The following is a 23,745-nucleotide window of genomic DNA, read 5'->3' on the forward strand; positions in this document are numbered from 1 at the left end:
GCATGCACATGCACGCATGCACACAGAGACGCACACATGTACACACATGCATGCACACACAGACACACGCACATGCACACACGCATGCACACACAAACGCATGCACATGCACACACAGATGCACACATGTACACACACGCATGCACACACAGGCACACGCACATGCACACACACATGCACTCACAGGCACACGCACACACACATGCACTCACAGACGCACGCGCATGCACACACAGACGCACGCACATGCACACGCATGCATGCACACAGAGATGCAGACGCACACACATGCACACACACACTAAACCCATAAGAACTCTATGATAGTGAATTAATCTATAATTCTGCAGCAAGAGAGGCAAACCCCAGAAACCACAAAGGAAAGACTCTACCATCAGTTTAATCATATGCAAAATGTTAAAACCTCTGTACACAGAAAAAATAAACACTTTTTAAGTCAAAATCCTGCAAGCTGGGAAAAGGTATTTGCAACAAATATGACAAATCGGGGCTAATTTCCTTGCATTACAATGAACCTCTACAAATTAGTGGGAAACCCAACCTGACGGGAGGAGGCCGGACGGGCGGGTCAGGCAGGAGACTGCCCACCTCATTCTCAAGGTAAAAGTCAACGAGACAAGAAGATAGCGCTTTCACTCGCCAAAGTGAAGGTTTGGGTCCCACCCAGTGCTGGAGACGGTGCGGTGGGGCTGGTGGCCCTGCGTGCTCCCAGTGGCGAGGGGAGAGACCCGGCCCTTGTGGGGGCTGTCAGCACAGGGATTCAGAGTCGGGGCGAGCCCACTCCTCCAGGCAGGGATGCCACCACCATCAGGCCCCACGGCCACTAAGCTCACGGAGGCCCATCGAGGTCTCAGAGACGTTCAACACCCAACAGTCCCAGCAACCCAGGTGCCCACAGCCGCAAAGTGGACTATCGTGTGGGTGTGGAAAAGCAGGAAGACTTCCGTGCAGTAAGGAGCTAGCCCTAAGACTCAGTACACGGTTTCCATAAAAGTGCGAGAACCCTGCTAGATGGCGGCTCCGGCTGGGTGAGCTTGCAGCCTACCTCAGGGGCGCACGCGGGGGTAGACCCGGAGCACACAGTGGAGGACAGTGCGTCCCCACTGCTCCGCATGGCTTTCATGTTCACGCCCTGCTCACCAAGGAAGTTTTTGTGCCAATAGGGATTATCTGGGTGTGAGATTATGAGTTTCTTTTCTTCTTTAAGCTTCTCTGTTTATTTAAAAAAAAAAAAAAAGCCTGTTAAATGTGACATAAAAATAGGCATTCCACAGCTATCCCTGATGTACTCTGCTAGCCCTCCCCACTGGGTGAGGGAACCCGGCTTGAATGGGCCCAGAGCCAGGCCTGAGGTCGGGGGACTAGCTCGGGGGGGATCCGGAACCGAGAACGAGTTCAGGGGGCTCAGGAGCCCACAGATGCAGCGCAAGAAGCAAGTTGCAGGCGGCCCGGCGTGCACGGCCCTCGGTGCGGAGACGGGAGCCACCTGGGGGAGCAGACTCTTCCGTCCGCGGGTCTTGTGCATCGCAGGAAGGGGGCGCCCCGCGTGAGCGGCCATAGGCACTGAGCTGCGCCACACACCAGTCACGCTGGGCTTAGAAAGAGCTCGGCCGCGCGGTCACCGCGCCCCCCTCAGGCTTTGCAGAGCCACCCACCAGCGCTCTAGAGAAAGCAGCCGCATGCCGCCCCCTCCCTGGGCCACGCGTCCCTGGCACAGCCGGGGTGCCAGCCAGGACCAAGAAGGCTCCCGGAGCACCTTCCCCGGGGCGCCAGCCACAGTGGCCCCCACCAGCACGCAGCACAGCATCCTTTCTGGGATGGCTCTTGTGGGTTCCTTCTGGTGCTGGGCGCCCCCCAACCGCGAACCCACGCTGCTCCGTTCACGGCTGGCCACGCTGGCCCTTGGCTTCGTCAGGGAAGCCCCCACATAAAGAAGGAAATCAGTGACCGTTAGGAAAATGCAGCAAAGGGCGTGCGAATCTCTCAGCTGCCCTCAGGAGCTGGGGGCCACAGTTAAACGTCTTGGCCACCCACTGCCACACCTCCACGGAGCTCAGCCAGCAGAGGGGATGCTGTGCATCCTGCTTGTCACCAGAGGGAAGGGAGGGCACAGTGCCCGGGGAGACGCACGGGACTGGTCAAGCGACAAGCTGAGGCCCGAGGAGGTGGCCCTGTTCCGAGTCCCCTGCTCCCCCACACCCCACTGCCAACACGGACCGCCCGCCGTGCAGCTCAGCAGATGCAGGTGCCCATGGGAGAGGGAGGCACAGCGGGGACGGGGAGGGCACAGGGAGGGTAGGCCCATGCTCAGCTGGGGCCTCCAGGACCCGGGCTGCACCCGTCATCCTGCCGGAGCCTCCACTCTCTCTGAACCGTCCGAAGCAGCCCCGAAAAGGCCCTCCCTCCCTGTGCTCAGCACCGGGCAGCTCTCGGCCAGCGGCTTCAGGAACCAATGCAACAGGGGCCTGCTGCCTGAGCAACTCCGAGGGGAAGAATCTGCCGGGGAGGAATCTGCAGAGCCGCTTTGTGGGCGTGTTTCCAGGAAACAGCAAGTGTCGCTGAGGCACAGAGGTGTGAAGATCCAACCCTGCACGTGAACCCGCCGCGCGGCCCAGACACGCATTCTCCTGGGCCCAGGGCTGTGGCCGGACAGAGGGGCCGCCGTGCCCTCGGGCACAGGGGAAGCGGGCGAGGGCGCAGTTTGCTACTGGAGCCGATCTGGGCGGCGTCTGGGGCAGGACGGTCTCCCCAGCAGCCGCAAAAGCTGGGCGCGTCCAGCTGGCTTTCTTGGCCCCAGCGTCTGCTGCAGAGCCGAGGGCCCCGGCGCACAGAGGGGGTGCAGATGGAGGCTGCCATGGAGATGACCCAGCGCCCCGGCGAGTGGGGTGCGCCGATGACGCCCGCAGGCTGCCCTGCCGTGGTGGCGACTGCATGGGAACCACCAGCTGTCACCTCCCCGCCTTCGCCCCCACGGGCCCAGGTGGCTCCCACTTCTCCCCACACTCAGGCTGTCCCAGGAGGCCCTGCCCAGCCCCCACCACATTTGAAGGCCAGGGGTCCCGAGGGAAAGGAGGGGCACAGCCATGTCCCGAGGGCCAGAGGCAACGGGGAGGCCGGGACCGAACGCGCACGCACAGCACACAGCCAGAGCCTGGTGGGCGCGGAACGTGCTCTTCTTGGTCGCAGAGTCTCCACATTCTGGGGCTTGCTGCTGAGGCCCTTGCAGGCCAGTTGAAGGGAGGCAACCCCCGACACAGGCATGCAGCCTTCAAGGGGAGACGAGAACCAAACAAGGCCCGAGACCACCCAGACCGCTCCCGGGGCTTGCCAGGCTGCAGGGAAGCCTGGGAGCACAGCCTTGAAGATCAGGAGGTGGCGGCTCACAGTGCAGAGTCATCGCCCGCACCACGCGGACCACGTGGGCCTTCGCCATCCAGATAAACAGTCCTGTAGGGCGTCAGCACTGGGCCCACATCCCAAAGACCAGGGCTGCCTTCAGTATATGGTCCCAGATCTGAGGTGCTGGGGTACGTAGTGGACCAGATTCCCCTCCCCTTACCTTCTAATGTGGAAATTGATAAACAGTGGATGGACAACTAACAGATGGGGGAAAAGGAAAAACAGAAAAACCCCAGCGCAATTGTAGGCTTAAACCCAAACATACCAATAATTATATTAAAATAAATGGATTAAAATTCCAATTAAAAAGCAGACATTTTCCGACGGATTTTTAAAAAGCAAAACTCAATGATATGTTATTTTCAAGAGAACTACTTCCCAGATGGGGTAAGAGTAAACAGGCGGAAAAGGATGTCTCCTGCAAACAGTCATCAAAGGAAAGTTAAGTGGCCTTGTTAATACCAAAGTAGACTTTAAGCCAAGGAGTATTACCAGCGATAAAGACAGACATTCACAACGGCCAGGGTTCCAGCCGTCGCGCGGACGGGACAGGGCCGGCTGTGCATGCGCCCAGCAGCAGAGCAAAAACTGTGAAGCAAAACCAGACAGAACGACAGGCGGACACTGACGGGCTGGGAGGTTCTACCGTTCCTCTCCTGGTCACAGAAAACACAAACCACCACCGTCAGGGATGGAACAGAGGCATTGCCGCAGAGCTTAGCAGGAAAATGACAACTTTATGCCAATAAGGTCAACAACTCAGCTGAAATGGGCAAATGCCAATCCTCGAAAGACACAAATCACCAAAGCTCACATGGGAAGAAATGGAAGATCCAAATATCCCGTGTCTATTAAAGAAACTGGATCTTCCCAGAAAGAAAGTGCTAGGCTCACATGGCTTCGCTGGGGAACTCTAGCAAAAACACTTGAGAAACTCATGCAAACTTCTTCAGAAAACAGAGGAGGGGGGAGCACCTCCAACCACTTTTCTGAGACCCGCATAAACATGATAACAAAACCAGACGAGGACTTCACAAGAAGATAAAACCTAGACCAATATCCCTAGTGAGCATGGACATAAGAATTACTGATGAAGCGGGCGCCTGGGTGGCTCAGTCGGTTAAGCGACTGCCTTCGGCTCAGGTCATGATCCTGGAGTCCCGGGATCGAGTCCCGCATCGGGCTCCCTGCTCAGTGGGGAGTCTGCTTCTCCCTCTGACTCTCCCCCCTCTCATGTGCTCTCTGTCTCTCTCATTCTCTCTGTCTCAAATAAATAAATAAAATCTTTAAAAAAAAAAAAAGGATTACTGATGAAGCATTAGCAAATTGAATGTGGTAATATATAAAACCCAACTTAGAGACCCAAGGCTGGGATTGTACTCAAAAGACAGCGTAACTTACCACATTGGCAAAATAAAGGAGGAAAATTGGGATCACCTGCACATGCACAGGAAAAGCACTTGACAAAATTCAACATCATTAATAATGAGCAACAAAACCCCACCACACGAGGAAGAGAAACTTCCTCAACCTGACAAGAGCATCTCTGAACAAGCTCAGCCGAGACGGCACTTGATGGTGAGATACTGAACGCCTTCCCCCAAGATCAGGAGCCAGGTACCTGCTCTCCCACTTCCGCTCAACTCTGTGCCGAGATCCTAGACGGTGTGCTAAGGCATAAAGTTCTAGAAAGGGAGAAATAAAACGGTCTTTGTTGATGACATGATCGCAATGTACAGAATCTGAGGAAATGTACAAATGAGACACTAGAATGAGTTCAGCAAGGTTTTAGGATACAGTCAATGTGCAACAATTCATTTTTTAAATTTGATTATTATTATTTATTCTTTTTTTTTTTTAAACACAAGACTTCATTATCCCCGTTACAAAGGGCAGGTCTTCGCAGGATGAGGGAGGGAGTTCTGATGGGGAGGAGGCGCCTACTTGCCAGCGATGAGCGGGTTCTGCAGGCCGTGACGACCGAGTCCCCGCGCAGGAACGTCTTGGAGATGTGGCGGTCCTTGCTGACTGTCCTTGCCGCTCTTGGGGACTCGGTCCACATCCTCCAGCACCACGTTGCAGTGCCCGTCGGAGGCCTTGTTGTGGCTGTGGGTGAGCACTAGGGTGTCGTTCTTGACTGACTCTGTGAGCACGGAGAGCGGACCCATGTCACACCCCCCTCCTCCCACTTCTCTGGCTCCTCTGGGGTCACGCCATGCTTGGGCCCGTCAAGGAGGCTCACGGTGGTAGCCGCTGCACCCCCAGGTCAGGGCCACCTCCTCTGGGCTGCGTCTGCATCTAACAACTTACTGTTTTACATGTTGAATGTGTAGGCATAAATTCAACAAAATGTGTGCAAGCTCTGCATTGAACGTACAAAACACATCAGAGAGTCAGGACCAGAATGAACAGCGTGAGTTGCCGTGTTCGTGGGTTGGAACACTCAAAAGTTTAAGAGGTCCATTCTCTCTGAATCGACCGATAGTTTCAATGCAACCCCAATCAGTGTGGCAGCCAGAATATTTTAGGAATTGACAAACTGATTCTAACATATCTGTGGAAAGGCAAAGAATCTAGAAGAGTCAAAACAATTTTGAAAAAGAAGAACAAAGCTGGAGGGCAAACACATCTGCTTCAAGATATATTATAAAGCGACAATAATCAGTACAGTTGGTATTGGTGTAAAGATCAAACAGACATCCCTACTGCAGAAGGACGGGCAGGAGTAGGAAGAGGAAGAGGGAAAGGGTGGAGAGAGGGAGGGAGGAAGAAAGATAAGAAAGAAGGGATGGAGACAGGAAGGGAAGGAGGACGGAAGGGAGGGAGGGAACACTGATCCTTACTTCATATTAATAGAAAAATCAACTTGAAATGGAACTTAAATGAAAATTAAAACAGATAAAGCTATACAAATTCTAGAAGAAAACAAAGAAGAAAAACCTTTGTGACCAGGAATTGGGCAGATATTTCCTAGAAAAGACAGAGGAACAAACCATAGAGGAAGAAATTTTGACTTCATCAAATTAAAAACTTCTTATTTTCCAAAATCTCCTTTAAAAACTGAAAAGGAATCAGATACACAGCACTGTATCTGCATGACCATTCCATCGCACACCTGAGTTAACCGTCAGAGGATGGGAAAACTTTCTGGGATGACAGAAATATTCCACACCAGACTGCAGTGGTGGTTACGCGACTATACGACTTATGAAAAGTCATTGAATCACAGCCTTAAAGATGATAAATTTTACTTTATGAAAATTACAATTCAGAAAACTGAATTTAAAAATTAACTTATTTCTATTGATAGTAAATACACCGATAATAAAAAATATACCGATAATAAAAAAAAACCTAAAAACAAAACTATAAAAAATAATGCCCCTTATGATAGCATCAAACATAAAATGCTTAGAAATAAAATTAATGAAAGATATACAAGACCTGTATACTGTGTACTGTGCGTGTACTGAAAACTACAACCCATCGCTGAGAACAAGTGAACAAGATCTAAATAAATGGAGAGATATAACGTGTTCATGGATTGGGGGACACAGTATTATTAAGATGTCCATTTTCCCTATAACTGATATAGGAGATTTAACATAACCCTCAAAAAATCTCAGCAGACTTTTTTGGTAGTAAGTGGCAAGCTGATTTAAAGTTTATATGGAGGGGCGCCTGGGTGGCTCAGTTGGTTAAGCGTCTGCCTTCAGCTCAGGTCATGGTCCCGGGGTCCTGGGTGCGAGCCCCGGCATCGGGCTCCCTGCTCCTCGGGGAGCCTGCTTCTCCCTCTCCTTCTACTGCTCCCCCTGCTTGTCCACTCTCATTCTCTCTGTCAAATAAATAAATAAAATCTTTAAAAAAAATAAAATAAAATTTATATGGAAATACAAAGGACACAGAATTGCCAGAACAATTTTGGAAAATGAACGAAGTTGGAAGATGTACACTATCTCTCTTCAAGATTCCTCTACGCTATAATCATAAGACAGTGTATCATTGGTATAAGAGACAAAAAGAGACCCCAGAAACAGACTCCCACATGGAGAGCAACTGACTTTTGACAAAGGTACCAAAGTAATCCTGTGAGGAAAAGGAAGTCTCTTCACGGGATGGTTCTGGGATAACTGGGTATCTACAAGGGAAAAATAAACTCCCTACCTCACGCTCTGCACAAAAATGAATGAGAAATTGGTCCTAGACCTAAACGTGACTTCACAGTAGACAGAGATTTCAGACAAGACACAGAAATCACTAATCAAAAAAGGGACTGCTCATCAAAAGAGAACACTGAGAGGAAGAACAGGCCAAGCACAGACTGGGAGAAAATACCACCGCACAGACATCCATCAGGAGACTGGAATCCAGGATGTCTAAAGAGCTCAGTACTCCTACAGAACTCTGCGTTAACAATGTGCACACGCACACACATCCACGCACACACACAATACGGAACAGGCAAAGGCTCGAACAGACGCTTCACACCGTAAGCTACACAAGTGGCCCATCAGCAAATGAAAAAGTCATCGATATCATTAGTCATCAGGGGAATACAAATGTTCCTGACACCAAAATTTCTCTTTGTTCATCACTTTTGGAACATCCATCATCTGCCAACGTAAGAAACATAATTTTCTTGATAATTGTATAGTTCTCCATGACAATTAGATTTGGCCGTGCCTGCAGGAGAGATCTGCAGAACCCCTAAGATACCAGCCAGCCACCCTGTGGGCCAGCAGATGCCTTCACCCCGGACCTCACGAGCACCCCAGGGCCCAGCCAGAGAGGAGAGCAGGTCCGGGCCATGACTGCCCCTGCAAACTCCAGAACATTCCCTGAAGGAGACCTGGCATGCATGACACCCATCTAGTCAGAAAGACCCAGCTGGGGCTGGTCTAACCACTTCCACATCAGCTCATGCACTTCCTCTTTTCACCCAGCTTAATTAAATGCAACAAGCATTTATTGAGTGCCTACTATGTGCAAGGCCCCAGGGAGGCCAGGATGAATGCAACGTGGCCCTGCCCTTGTGGCATTCTGAGAGCTGGAGAAAGATGGGCGCTCCCGTGATGGAAGACTCCTAGAGAGGGTCTCTGTGTACTGTGCATGTGTGTGCACTCGTGTGTGCACGCACGGACCCACTCTCGTGTGCAAGGGCATGGTCTACAAACAGAAGGCCAGTCTTCATGGTGGGGTCACCAGTGCTTCCACGAGCCCCCTCGAGTCTTCAACCCAAGGCCGTGCCCACGTCCCGCTCACCGCGCCCCAAGCGTCGGAGGCCTGGGCTGCTGACAGGCCCCCCCAGGGCCCGGGGACAGAGGCACCACCGTCAGAGGGTGCTGGACCACCGGCCCCCACCTCACCCCCTCACGCCCCTCCTTCACGGAGGGCGTTCACGGAGCGCAGCTCTCTGATGGGGGCTGCTATCTGCTCACAGGAGTGAAGACACCGTGAGATTGTGTAATTAACGGAGCCTTTCGGGCCCTTCAATTAACTCAGTCTGCAGATGAGTGAAGTCCTGTTCTCTGGAGCTTTGCACTTTTTTAATTAAAAGGAATTTGAGATCATTTTGTAAAGGTTTCTTGGATTCCACTGGACATGCCCACGCGGGCCCAAAGCCAGGTGGCCCCGCCTAGCTCCAGGTGACCAGGGTCCCCTCCGCTTTCTCAGCCTGCATGGCCGTCATGGTAAGACCCCAGGCAGGCCAGAGCTAGCAGAGGGTGGGGCTCACCTTTGCAAGGACCGAGGAGCCCTGTCTCCCACGGAAGTGACCAGCCTGCCGGGGAGCCGTGCGGCACAAACCCGCTTCCCAGCCCCCAGGCCCGGCCCTGGAGGCTCTCGGCCTGCAGACCTGCTGCACACAGTCAGCACAGGGCTCCACGTCCACCTCTGGGCACAAGATGGCCCTTCCTAACGTCCCGCCCCAGACAGACAGACGCCGGCCGCAGCAGGCAGACAGGCGGGTCTCACCCTCCCCAGGGCCCCGGCTCCCCCAGCACCAGGCCTTTCTCAAGATCCAAGGCTCCCTCTGCGGGGGGTCTGTGGGGTCCTGCACAGACGAAACTCCTCCTGGGCCCTCAACCGCTCCAGCTGCTTCTCAAAGACACAGGAGCGAGAACATCCCAGACAGCAGCCTCCAAAGGGAAGTCCAGCTCACCGTGCACGGCACCTCCCACCTCCACAGGGAGGAGGCGTCCACGCGGAGTGGACGGCTGGGGCATGCACAGCCCCGGACACTCGTGCGCCAAGCAGGCACCTCTCCCACACTCTCGAGGCTCACACATGCTCGCACACACACAGGCGTGAGTACGTCCTGCCAGGCCCAGGGGCAGGGACTCCCAGAGACGCTCTGGAAGCAACACCAGACCCTCAGCCTCAGTGGCACTGCCCAGCCGGTGGCTCGGTGCTCCCACTGGTTAGTGCAGTGGTTCTCAGCTGGGGGCGGTGTTACCCCCGGGGGACACACGGCAACACCTGGATGCATGACTGACGGTCACAGATGTGGACGGGGGTCTGTTGCGGGCACCAGTGTGTGGAGGCCCGGATGCTGCTAATGCCCTGCAGGGCAGGGGACCACCCCCACCACACAGAATGGTCCGGGTCCAGATGTCCACGCTGTGGAGCCAGCTGGCTTCGAGGGGGCCCCTGCTCCACCCAGCGCAGGGCAGCCCCCACTGGCTCAGCCTGTGGGAGTCCAGGGTATCCCGTGGGCAGAGCCACGCCCAGCCGAGGCCCCAAAGCGCCCCCATGCGCCAGTGACGGCCCCAGGAGGCCCCAGGACCCTCCGCGGAGGGAGGAGGCCATGGCCCTGGACACGAGGCACACACCTGCTCATCAGCCAGGTTCTCAACTCCTGTCAGATGTGCGTTTCATAACCAGCCCACACGCAGAGTTTCCAACCTAATTCAGGGAAAGTGCTTTCGGGACACTTGCACCTGCATCTGCCGAAATTCATCCATCACGTTTGGCCCAAAGGCAAGTGCGGTCAGTCTCCTGCGTCTCCTTCCGACAGCCAGGGCAGCCGCCCCAAACCCGGCCCACCGCAGCCCCTGCCCAGACGCGTCCTAAAGCCTGGCTTCCTGGGACTGTTGTTCTGAGTGACCAGGCAGCTTGACCTAACGGCTCTGACAGCCGGAACAGAAAGCACGCCACCAGAGAAGATGGAACAGAGTGGTCAAGAACAGCAGCCAGGGTCCGGATGCCCCAAGGGCCCTGCTGCTGCTGGCTGGGGAACCGGGGTCACCCTGTGCCTGGTGCCCCCAGGGCCAGGGCCTTCTGATCAGACACAAAGCTAAGGAGTGAGGCTTTCCAGAAGCAACAGATGAGCTGTCAGGAGAGCAGGGGGAGGGGTCAGAGGGCACAGAGGGCCGGGTCAGGGCACCCAGCAGCAGGGACTGTGGCCGGACACACGGGCTGGGAACATGGGGAGCCCAGGGAGGACACGGGGCCCCAAGCAGGGGTCAAGGCTTCAGGGCAACAGAACTTGAGTTTGGAGGGGCCGAATTTGGGAGTATGAGACACACGAGTGGTGGTGTCGAGTCAGAGACTGGACAGAAAAGTCTGGAACGTGGGAGGCAGGTCCCGGCTGGAGATATAAATTTGGGAGTCGGCATATGGATGACATTTGAGGCGGCCAATGCGTGAGTGTAGCGAGACGGAGTCGAGAAAGAAGGACCGGCCAAGGGGCCAGGAAGAAGCCCGGGTGGCGGCGACCGGGAAACCTCATGAAGGGAGGGATCTAGGAGGGGTCTAGGAGGGGTCCAGTGTGCCGGGGGCTGCCACAGGTCAGGGACGAGGAGGGCTGAGGACTGGGCATTACTCTCAGCCATGTGGACAGGACCTTTCCCAGAGCGCAGGGCCGTGGGCTCACGGGAGGGCTGGACACCGCAAGGACAAAGCAGGCCGAGGAGTCTCGCTGGAAATGGGGAGCAATAGGGACACGGCATCAACAGAGCTTTCTCAGCACGGGAGAAATGCAGCATGCTGTTACCTCGCTCCACAGGCACGCGTGAAAAGCCGTCAGGACGCCTGGTGCCGCATGGCCCGGGGACACAGGGACCCGTGGCTCAGCCCTGTCCACCCTCAGAGCTTGTGGCACAAGCAGCCAACGGCTATGAGGCGTGGACAGAGCACGACACACAGCTCAGGCTCAGCCCTGGTGTCCCTGGAGCTGGATCTGCAGGCTCAGTGTCCTCCCCTCAGAGCTGGAACCGTGGACATCCTGCCATCCCAGAGCCCCCCATATGTCCTGGGGCAGGGAGCGCAGAGATGCACGCATTTTGTTGGGTCTGTACCTAGGAATACAATCCCGGGTCGTAGGGGTCAATGCTGCCCCCCCAGCCAAAGACGGCCAGACATGGTCTAAGGCTGACCAGGCTGGGTTTACTGCTTCTTGCACCGTTGGGGCACCGGGGCATCTCCGCAGCAGGGTGCTTGAAAGAATGGGTCATCAGGTTTGGGCTGGGGGCGGGGGCGCTACGGGGGTCGGGGCAGCAGAGCCTCAATGCCGTCAGGAGCCGTGTGCCACGCCGGCTCCGGATGTGAGGGCTGTGCGCTCTCTGCCACGGGGTGTGTGTGCGTGCAGCTCCAATAAGGTCCTGCCGAGCAGTTTCCAGAGTGGCTGCGTGAATTCACGCTCCCTGTGCCCGCGGCCGGCAGCGCAGGTGCCCTCTGAACATACTCGGCTCGGTGACGGGGTGAGGAGTGCGTGAGGAGGTCAGCCTGGGCTGTAGAAAGATGGTCCTTTCCCAGGAACCCAGGCCTTGGATCCCAACACCGTCCCCGACAGAAGGACTGGGGCTCCCCGGAGAGGTGGTGAGTCGAGGGCTGGGTCAGGGGATGCACCGGTCGGGCCAGAGGAGAAGGAAGTGCTCGGAAGGCTGCAGCCACAGGGGTGTGCCAAGGCCACGGGAGCCCACGCCGGAACAGCAGGAGAGGCAAGAATGAAGTCATACTGGATTGTGACCCAAAGTGCAACACAGCAGCGTGTGAATGGGGCGAAGAGAGGGATCTTCGCAGAATTCCAAACCACTTACATAGACCCTCCCCTCAAGGAGGTGGAGCGTGACACCCAACCCTGACGCGTGGGCTGTGCGTGGTGGTGTCCTTCCAAAAGGTCAGCGTGGAGGAGACAGGACAGTCCAGTCCCCTGACAGGGGAGACTCCTGACAAGCGGCCTCAGCCGGGGGGTCAAGTCAACAGGTTCAGGGACCAGACAGACCCCTGCTGTGACATGACCCCAGGTGCTTTCTCTGAGCCCTCCCCGAAGACCAGACCCCAGTGTAACCACGGGGAAAACCGCAGAGGAATCCTACAAAGCACCCGACAGTCATCCTCAAAACCATCAAGGTCGTCAAAAACAGGGACAGGCTGAGACACTGCCGTGGCCCAAGGAATGTCAAGAGAGACCACGGAGTGTCACGTGGGGCCGTAGAACGGAAAAGGGATGTTAAGTAAGAACGAAGAAAATCTGATTGACCTGTGGACTTCAGTTGCTCGGTTATGGCTGTTAATTTTACGTGTCAACTGTGGGCGCCCCAATTACACACTACCCTGCGCGTGTCTGGGGTGTTTCCGGGAGACATTAGCACCAGAGTCCGAGCATTCGGCAAAGCAGGTCCCCCCCAGCAAGGGTCTAATGGAGGAGGGGGGAGGGATTCTCCCTTTGTTCCTGCCTCACCGTCCGGGGCGGCTCAGCTCAGGCTCTGCCTGTGGCCTGGGAGCTGCACGTCGCCTCGCCGGGTCTGGGGCCTGCAGACAGCAGACTGCACGCCCTCTCGGCCTCCCTGACTGCGCCAGCAGCCCACTCCTCGAGATAGATCGCCGGACATGCACGCGCACACGCGTGCCCTGCACCTGCTCCGCATGTCCGCTCCCCCGGAAAGCCCTGGCTAGGATGCGGACGCGTCCCCGGGCGCTCAGCAGGTGCGGCTGCCTGATGCCACACTAACGTAAGACACTCCGCGGAAACCAGGCGCGAGGACTCGCTGCTCTGCCTTCCCGACTTTGCCGTAAATCTACAAGATTCTGAAGTAAGTGTATAAGGAAAAGGTTTTTAAAAAGCCATACACGCTTTGTCTGTATGGGAGCTCGGACTGGGAAGTGGCGGGACGGACGCACAGGGCTGTGGTCTCAATGCTGAGATTATATAAGACACTGAATTTCCTCATATTTTTTTCTTGTCATTTTTCGTTATATAATAAAAAGCTATAAAGTAAAAAAAAAAAAATCATCCTGGCAACAGCGTCTGGTGGCTAGATGAGCAGCCACATAATTCATCACCCAAAGCAGGACATGTCCGAGGGTGACAGGGATGCTGTTAATCGCCATGCCCGGTCACGTCCAGCGACCAGAGGTGTGCGGTCACCACACGGAGGCAGGATCGCTGGCTGCGCCTCCCTAAGTCCCTAAGCACAGGTGGCCCTGGAAAGGAGCTGGGTCAGCAGGTAGGGAGTGGCGGTAAGGGGCCGCACACTGAGTCTGCCTCGCAGGCTCCGTCCCCACGACACCTAGCTCGGTGTTCGCTTCCGGAGGCACTTCATCCATCAGGCCCCCTACTTCTGCACATTCTAATTGTCGTGGGCTCTGGTAAAACGGCATCAGGATCCTAATAACTGGGGATTCCACAGTCCGACTCCCAGTTCCACGATATGCCCTCAGCAAGAGCTGCAGAGACGCGCCCCTTGGGGCCTGGGGTCTCCCTTCTCTGTCATGGTCGCCCTGTAAGCCCGCACAGCCAGCCACCCCACCACGGCCTACCGACGCCTGTCTCGGGTCCCGCTTGCTGCTCAAGCACCTTGCAGGACTGGCGGGAGGGGCCACCCCAGGTTTCCAACCGCCAAATGTGGCCACAGGGCCCCCTAGTCCAGGCATGCAGGTCACACATGTGGGGACAGGGCCCCCTCTCTTTGCAACTTCCTTCCTTCCCGTGTCCCTGGACCCCACTCTCTGTCATGTGCTAACTTTGCAAATCATCCTTTCTGCCTGAGGAGCCAAAATACGACTTCAGAAACACAAGATGACCTTGATTCTTGAAGAAAAAGAGAAAACACAGGAATTGGGCCAACACAAACAGACATGACCTAGGATAGCCGCAGGTGGGTCCCCCGGAGCACAGGGACCTCTGAAGCCAGGGCGCGGGTGACTCGCCCAGCAAAGTGTCCATAACCAGGTTGGGACACAGATTGGCAGCCTCCCGGCTTCTTGGACCCACCATACTTCCCCTCAGAGGCCTGAACTGAATTCAGTGTGTGTCCCAATGTTTTCGGGGGCTCTGAAACAGCGACTGCTGAGCTGGGTGCTGCTGGGTCCTCTTGGCCACACTGGCATCCTGCATGGCCCCAGGTTCGAGGTGGCCCAGAGGGAACTCGGGCAACACAGGGAAGGCAGGCACAAGGCGGTGGTCCTGATGCCCTGAGAGATAGGCCGGGTGACAGGGGCTTCCACCTTGTCCCTGTCCTCCCCTGCCCTCCCCTGCCCTCCCCATCCCCCCCCCCCCCCCCCCCTGCCCGGTCCAGCTCCATCTGACAGCCAGCCCCGCCAGCCACCCCCAGGTGCAGAGTCTTGGCCCTGTGCATTCCCTCTCCTGAACCTGGGGACCTGCTCCAGCCCACGGTGCCCGTCCACGCCTACCCCATGCCTCGGCCTCAGCGCACCCAGAGTGGCAGGAGGAAATCCCACTCTCCCACTGCGGAGACCAGTGGACATGGAGGAGCCCTGAGGCCACAGAGGACAGCTGGTGGTTTAAAATATGCCCACATAGGGACGCCTGGGTGGCTCAGTTGGTTAAGCGACTGCCTTCGGCTCAGGTCATGATCCTGGAGTCCCGGGATCGAGTCCCACATCGGGCTCTCAGCTCAGCAGGGAGTCTGCTTCTCCCTCTGACCCTCCTCCCTCTCATGCTCTCTCTATCTCATTCTCTCTCTCAAATAAATAAATAAAATCTTAAAAAAAAAAAAAAATAAATAAATAAATAAATAAAATAAAATAAAATAAAATATGCCCACATATTCTTTGACATTTGCTTCAAAGGGTGGAGCCCGATCCCCCCCGTGAGTGTGGGGCGGGCACAGTGACTGGCTGCGGACACACGGCCTAAGGTGGGCGTGCCCGCACGTGACCTCAGAGTCTGGGGCCTAGAAGGCACCGTGGCTCCTCCTGTCTCCTGGCTCGCACAGAGGCTGGCCGCCATGGCGTGAGGCCACACAAGCAGCTCCACGGAGAGGCCCACGTGATGGGGAGCTGGCTTGGGAGCAGGGCCCCCACCCGCCCAAGCTGCAGACGGTGCAGCCGAGCTGACAGCCGCATGCGGACGGCGAGGGGGACCCTGAGCCACACGCACCAGAAGAGCCGCCCGGACCTGACCGCTCCCAGACACCGAAGCGATGTGCCTGGAGCCGTCTGAGGCCGCTGTTAGCAACAGATCCCAGGAATAGATAACAAATAGCGGACAGCGAGACCGAGACCCCCAGGGACGTGACCCGGGTGAGCCTGCCAACCGCCTCCATTCCAGCTGAGAATGAGGCCCCACGTTGGGGACCGAGGATGCGCTGCAGGGGGCCTGGATCCCAGGCATCACAAGCAGCAGGGAGACCCATCCCCACGGCCCCAACCCATCGTGAGACTTAATAAAGCACAGGCGTTGCTATGTCTCTAGGTTTGGGGTAGTTTATCACCAGCAACAACTAAGGGTGCGGGGACCCCGCCCCAGCCTCCAGCGGGAAGCTGGTGGGAAGGACACGGGCCAGCCGGGCACCGGGAGAGACGAGGGGCCTGGACGAGAGGCACCGAGCACGCAGCAGACCCCTCCTCGCCCCACGGGGTCACAGCAAGGACGAACGAAAGCCGCGCTGTGAAAGGCGCGCACGTCCGTGCCATGCCTGACACACTCACAAAGAAATGACAAAGTCGTCTATTTCTCGCTTTTGCCACAAGTTCCGCCTTGTGCATACAAAGCATGAAGAGTCATGATGTGAATTCTGAAAGCAGAGACCTTTCTAAAGTCAACTTTTAAAATCACTGTGAGAAAGTGAATGTACTCAGCTCCTATTTTTAATAAATTGGGGGCGACACTGACTCCCACCTACACCCTCTCCTGGCTTCAGAACCTAAATAACATCCCCGGGGTTTTCACAGGATCGAACGGGCCTGCGCCTGAGCTGTCGTGCTGAGGACCATCCGTGGGCTCCGTGTCACATCGGGGGGAAACGTGGGCAGGGAGACGCGGCCCTTCTCACAGCTGAGAAGCCTGCTCTCTGCCCTCGGCCACACTGATAGCAGTTGGCTGCCTTGGTTTTTAAAATAATAGACTTTAGGGGCACCTGAGGGGCTCAGTCATTGAGCGTCTCCCTCAGGCTCAGGTCAGGGTCCCAGGGTCCTGGGATCGAGTCCCGCATCGGGCTCCCTGCTCCCCGGGAAGCCTGCTCCTCCCTCTCCCACTCCCCCTGCTTGTGTTGCCTCTCTCGCTGTGTCTCGCTCTGTCAAATAAATACATAAAATCTTAAAAAAATAAAATAATAGATTTTAGGTCAATGACAAAAACATTTTTTGATGAAGCAGGCATCCCAGATTTTAAAAATAACAATAATTTTATTAATTACAGCTTCTCCCAAATTGTCTCAAATTCTGATCATTAAAATCATTCAGCGTTTGGATCCAGCCGGTGTATGGGGAAGGGAGAAGTAGCCCAGCATGTCCCGCAGGGTGCCCGGCCAGCTCACTGCCTGGGTGGGAAGGCGCACCCCGAGAGGCACTCTGGGCATGGCCAAGCCCTCAGGCGGAAGACATACTGATCCCACCTAATGGATGGGGAGCAGGGATGGAGAAGGCTTGCATGCTGAGGACAGCAAGGTCTAACCATTTCTTGGAATATCAGCCAGGAGCAAGAGTGGCTACCAAAGCTTTATTTTTACCTACGGTTATGCACAGATTGCAGAGTGAGGCAGGTATGAAGAAACAGACAGTTCAACATATTTTTAAGTGAGGAAAAACAATCTGGGCAGGAAGGAAAAGCAACACCAGGTGGAAGGCCTGGTCTTTCACCAAGGTGAACGCCGAGTTTGACTGAGCTTCCTACAGATGGGGAACTGAGCACAGGCCCCTAAAATAAGAACCAACGGGTTCCAAAGAGGACCAGAGCGGCCACTTGGGCCCCCCAGGAGGGCAGACCGCACCCATCAGCCCCGCAGCGAGGCCCTCGGGGTGGGGCCGGAGCCGCCATGCTCCCCACGCACGTGGGTGGGAAGCCAAGCGCCCTCCAAGCAGCCAGCTCTGGGATCAAGCATCTACGCACCCCTCAGCAACCCGCGGCTGGTGGCAGTCGCACCAGCAGCCCTGGGGAGGGGTCAGGGGAAAGATGCCAAGTCCCCACTTACAATGAAGGAAGACCGGGGAATCGTGCGGTGGTTACGTGTGTGACAGGCAGTGCCTGAGAAGAGTAACGCAGAAATAAAAGCACAAACCAGAGACGTGGTGTCATCCCCTGCGTGGCAGCTTGTCCCCAGAGGACGACGAGGGCACGTGTGGTCTCCCATCCAAGCCCATCACCCTGCGCACCGAGCCCGGAGGGTCCTGCCCTCAACAGCCACACCTGCTGTGCAGCTGCTCAGCCCTCCCGACTCAGAGTGGATCCGAGGACGGGCAGCAGGACAGGCAAACTTCTGGGCCCCACCCCAGACCTGCTGACTCAGAATCTGCCCCCTTCCCTGAGGACCCACGACGTCGGAGACCCTGCTCGGGCCGCCCTGACCCTGTGCAGAATGAGCGCTATTCCACGGCTCTGCTTCCCTCAGACCATCAGCCCCAGAGAGAAGCCCCGAGCAAAAATTACCCCCGTTGCATTCTTACATTACTTCTTGACTGGAAAGCTGGGTGGTTAAATTTTTAAAAGAAAATCGGCTTATTTTTAGCACTTTAAAACACACAACCAGATGGACAGGCATGCAGAGTTGACGTGACAGTAGGTCCCAAGTCCATTCTAGGACCAGCCACGGGGAGAGGAACACATCGAGCTCCACGGCTGCCCACAGGCCCTCCGGGACCCAGAAACCCAGGAATGAACGTGCCAGGGGGCTTTCCAAAGGGACTGCATGCCCACCTACTCAGCTGGAACCCAAATACCCTCCCCCACACCAAGGGCCTCAGCACCGTCTCTGCCAGCTGGCAAAGGACCCCACGGTGTGCAGCCACCAGGCTTCTGGCCACCAAGGGAGACCTGCAGTGTGGGGAGTGGGTGTGAACTGCCCTTAGCCCGAGTGTGGGCCCCACAAAAAACCGCCACCCTGTCTTCCCAGTCGGGAGGGAAGGAAACAGACTCCTAATAACCAGGGGCCAGACTGGCCCCAGAAACTCGGGCCCCATCAGCATGATGGGGCCAGCCACACGTGCGCCCAGCGGCTCTCTTCAGCCCTGCGAGCTCTCAGGAACACAAAGGAAAAAGTGGGGCATAAACACCATACAGTAACGGACCATCCTTCCTGGTGGTTCATGGCGGAGCACCGAGAAAAGCCAAGCCAAGCAACTCAAAAACTCTGGCAACCAGCAAGGGTCTCCAGCACAGTGGCCACTTCTAGGAGGAGTGTTTTGAAAAGAAGAGTGTGCCTTCATCCCAGCACTGATCAGCGTGAAATACGATGGGGAAAGAGATCCTGTTGACGGTTCAACAAAACCCAGCAACCAACACACAGTAAAGGGCATTTTAAACTTAGAAACAGTCAAAATGTGCTCAACTTCAGAAAGCACAGGACCCCCAGGAGGAAGACCCTCTAGCTGCCGGGTCACACGGTATTCTGAATGGACTGGAAGTTTCAATCTGTGTATAACCGTAGGTAAAAATAAAGCTTTGGTAGCCACTCTTGCTCCTGGCTGATATTCCAAGAAATGGTTAGACCTTGCAGTAAAAGGAGGCACAGACATGGGCTTACCAACGGGGAAAGGGCACAGCAGTAACACGACACCAAGGCCGGAAACTGCTGGAAAGGAAGCTATTGATGAATCTGACCACACAAAAATTTAACACATCCATACAAAAAAACCCCTAGCAGCGTTGCAAGATAAATGGCAAACGTGCGTGGGGGGGGGGGGGGGGGGCGCTGTGCCAGGTTACGGCTTTGCAGACCCGGAACGGGGCAAAGACACGGGGCCGCCACGGTCCCAGCGGGAGGCAGGGGCTCGGCTGGGTGCCAGAGCTCCCCAAGAGACAGATGCCCCGACGTGAGAAGCAAAGACATGGTCAATCCCACCAGCAGTCAGAGAAACTCAAAGCATTCATACAATCCTTTCACCTTTCAGACTGTCAGAAATCTGAAGCATCGCTAGCAGCCAAAGCTGGTGAGGATTCAGGGAAAGAGGACTTTTGAGCATGCCCAGAACAAGCAATGGCCGTGCGTCCCGGCCACTCAGTGCTCTGCCCTCCTCGTCTCTCTCCTGTCTGCTGCCGGTCCCCCACGTGCCCCTTCGTCTGCTTACCCCGCACACAGCAGCCACATCTTGAGTGGCCGCCATGGAAGGCGCGCCCAGGACAGCACCTGGTGCACAGAGGGACGGTTCCTATGGGCGCCAGCAGGTCAGCTGGTCGAGGTGCCTTACGTGGACACAGTTCTGGGGTGGCAGGTCGTTCCTCCATGCAGGAACATGAGCACACAGAGATGCTCATTGCCAGGTTTGTGATATTGTGTTTGTGAAGAAAGTGGAAACATCCCAGTGTCCTACAGCAGGAAATGAGGTGAGCAGAGAACATCATGTCTACCCGGAGCAAGGCTGAAGGGCAGGGACTTGGCCCTGGCCACCCGTCAGAACCACTAGCAGACAAGATAGGCATGCCGAGCTCCGCCCCAAACGGGAATTCCTGGGGGGCGGGGACCAGGCATCCGTAGTTTTAAGGGCACCACGTAGTTTTAAGGGCTGGGAGTCTAGCTCCCAGCCAGGCTTGAGGGCCGCTCTTGTGAATCCAGCCAACAAATGCTGTAGATCTATCAGATGTTGGCGACATCCCGCTAAGTAAAAAAGCGGGTTACGACCAAACCATATATGGAATGCGATCCCATTTCTGCATCAAAGGAAAAAAGTGTGTTTCTCCACGGCTGGAAGTGTGAGAACATTCCTAGAACAAAGCTGCAGAAAACGCACACTGACATGTTCGCTGCGGAGTCTCGGTGCTAAACCTACACGTCTGGATTTTCCTATTTAGAGCAATTTTAGGAAAAACAGGAAAGCATACACATGTACACATTTTAATGCTTCTATAATTAGAAATAAACAAAGGATTTCTTTTTACATTTTAAGAAAGGTGACTTGAGAATCTGGTGGCCTCCCGTCCTGGCGTGCTGCCCACCCACCCAACAGTCCCGGGCGAGGTGTTCTGCGGCCTTCAAGGACTCCTTATTTCCAGTCTTCTCTGGGGGAGCAAACCTCGCAGTGATTAGTGGTCCCCCACTAGGAAGCTAACGTCACATTGGGTTTGAGTGCTGGCCATGACTATGGAGAAGGGCGGGCGCCCCACTGGGTTGCAGACCTGCTCAGGGGGGCAGCTGGAGCCCCCTCAGCACCGCTCAGCAGCCTCATGACCAAGACCGTGTGGACCGTGTGGACGAAGGGGCTCGCGAAATAGGGCGAAATAGAGCGGCTCTGGGGCAGGGCAGCCCAGGAAAGACAGGTCCCTGGCAGGTTCGGCCCCTGAAATCCACGGCTCCCCGAAGTCAGCGAGGGATGGGAGCGGAGGAGGTGTGGCGTTAGGGGGAGAGGGAAAGGTGCCCCTGGTTCCAGCGTGAGACAGAGGCGCAGAGAATCTGCACCTGTGCCCGGCACCTGCCAAGTACCCACAGGGGCTCTAGACTCCGCGGGACCGACGGGGACGAGGACACTTCTCTATCACAACCACGCTTTCTAGTTGGGGTTTACCTGGCACTCTGTGAAACTGCCTTTTTCTTTTCTTTTATCCTTTTCTCTGCATACCAAACTTGATATATTAATTGGGAGTTTTAATCCAAAAAATTCATCAGAAGGTCTTCCATTGCCATAGCAACCGTGCAGTCACGGTAAATGCATGTCCGCGGCACAACACGGCTGCCTCTTCAGGCCCGCTAGGCAGCGGGGCCGGCAAAGTGATGCAGCCCCGTCCGGGGGGGCCGGGGGCGACCTCACACCGGCCTGGAAGAGAGCTGGGGCTCAGGGGCCACGCCTGCCCCCGACTCGCCTTCCTCCGTCCCAAACCCCATTCCCTATTCCTTAAATAAGCCCACGGCCCTCTCTGCAAGCTCGTGCTGAGATGCTTGAGCCGTAGGTGCCCCGACGATGGAACGCACACGCAGGACGACGCGGCTGTCCGGCCAGATGACGAGGACGGCTGCCGCGCCCAAGCTCACCAAACAAAGCCTGGATAAGTCCCAACGGTGGGTTCAGTTTGGGGATGTGGCCGCCGTGCCAAGTGATGAGCAAGTAACTTATGTCACATGTCCTAAAGAGCAAGCACCTGTAGCAGACTCAGCACCCCACCTCCCACCTCCCGAAGCAGCTGCAGCCTCGGCCGACCCACTGCAGGCAAATGCAGGGGTTGGGGGATGCGCCGAATAATTCTCAAATCAGATTGCGAGCAGCATCGACAGATTCTGTGCTCTTTTTGCCTTTTTAATGATCCATGAAATCTGAGACATAACACTGTGAGCCAGTAGAAAAATCCTATGTTAAAAAGCTGAAGGCAGCCCCCGAGCAACATCAGTTTCTCTACTCCCGAGTTCTCTGCCTCGGAGAGCACAAGGCTAGGGCATGGAAAGAGTGGCCAGCTCTTGGCTGACCCAGCGAGCACGGAACTCAGATGTGTTTCTCAGACACCTTCTCATCGTGCAGCCAGAGAAGCTTCCTGACCAGTTCCGAATGCACTCTGAGCTTTCCTTACTCGGAATATTTATGTTGAAAACCAAAATGCATAACATAGGAAAGAGTCACAGCCCTGAGTTCTGCTGCCCCAGAGCTCAGGGCACAAGGACGGCAGACCCAGAACACACCGGACTGATGGGGCGGGTCCGAATGCCCCTCCCCTGCTGACCGTGGCCACACTCAGCAGCCCGGCACCCCCTGGCCAGCCCACGGCAGCCTCTCCGTCACTCCGATGACCACCCGCACACGGCCTGCACACTCACCACCACTGAAGCCTGAGGTCGTACTACTGTGATTTCCTATTATGCTTAAATTATTTATCACAACAAATAGTTTGGGCTCCTGTGCTGAGCTGTGCTCTAAAATTATAAAAGACCTATCTTACCTCTGCAGGCTGCCTACAGATGAAAAAATGCATATTTCAACTATTTTGAGAAAATGTCAAAAAAACATCAAATGTGTCATCATTGTACCATTTAAACTATCTCCATGACATCCGTAGAAAAGAGCTGTATGTTTGCGTGCGAATGTATCCCGTGCCCCAGAGGCAGACCTTCCCTGCAGGCAGCTGCCAAGTGAAAGGTGGTCGGTCACGTGTTTTCCATGGGCACCTGCCTCCGCGTGGCCACTCAAGAGATACGGGTGGGGGTCTGGGTCAGCAGCTTTACCTGCAGGAGGACCTGAAGGGAAACTCTCAAAGGGAGTTCCCAAAGGGCAGGTCTCCCCACAAAGGCAAAGCCATCTCCACCGCACATCTGAGCCCAAAGGTTGGGCACGTGGGGCCACACCACACTGTCAGCCGCAGACTGAGAGCTCCCGGAGCCAGGGACCCCCCACACCTGTGGGGCAGGCATCTTCCTTCGCAAAAGCGGCACACCACAGGTGCGGAGTAGACCAAGCCTGCACACCACCCCTAAAAGGAAAATGAACACATGCAGCCCTCACCACAGCGGGCGGCTAAGCCGGGACCACTCCGACCATGGACCCTCACCCCGCAGGGCGGGCCGGAGCCCACTCCCGCCGCTGCGCCGCCACTGGACACGGAGGAGGCAGGAGGGAGCCCTGGATGCGCGTGGGCACCGCAGGCACCATCCGCGAGTTTCCTCGGAAACCGAGACGCCCCGGGATGCCTTCCCACCCGGGTGGGCACAGTGTCTGCACGCGAGGAAATCCTCCTGCCGCGGCCCCTCTGCGAGAACGCGCAGGGTCCCCATGCGGCGCGGGTCCCCACGCTGTCCCCGGAGCAGCCCGGGGCCCCCGCCGTGCGGCCGCGCTCACCGTCCTCCTTGTCGTCAAACACCGGCCTCCGCGCCGTGGCCGCCGACATGGAAGAGCCCATCCTCTTCTTCCACTTGCTCCACGGAAACAGGGGGCGCGGCTGCGCGCGGGCATCGCCCGCGTCCCGGGCCCGGGGCTGGCCGGCGGCGGGCGGCGGCGGGGCCGGGGGCGCGT

The 23,745-nt window shown here is 56.2% G+C and overlaps 1 protein-coding gene and 1 pseudogene across 1 annotated transcript in view; both read right to left on the reverse strand.

Moving 5' to 3' along the window:
* STK32C (serine/threonine kinase 32C) overlaps nt 1–23,626 on the reverse strand; it is a 73,004-nt gene extending 49,378 nt beyond the window's left edge. The window contains exon 1 of the mRNA XM_021703799.1: nt 23,572–23,626. Within this exon, the coding sequence (XP_021559474.1) occupies nt 23,572–23,620 (49 nt within the window). The 5' untranslated portion in view covers nt 23,621–23,626. The remainder of the gene's footprint in view (nt 1–23,571) is intronic.
* On the reverse strand, nt 5,361–9,707 carry LOC110592733 (annotated as a pseudogene).
* Nucleotides 23,627–23,745: the final 119 nt, after the last annotated feature.

Source organism: Neomonachus schauinslandi, chromosome 6, assembly GCF_002201575.2.
Source record: "Neomonachus schauinslandi chromosome 6, ASM220157v2, whole genome shotgun sequence".
NCBI lineage: Eukaryota > Metazoa > Chordata > Mammalia > Carnivora > Phocidae > Neomonachus > Neomonachus schauinslandi.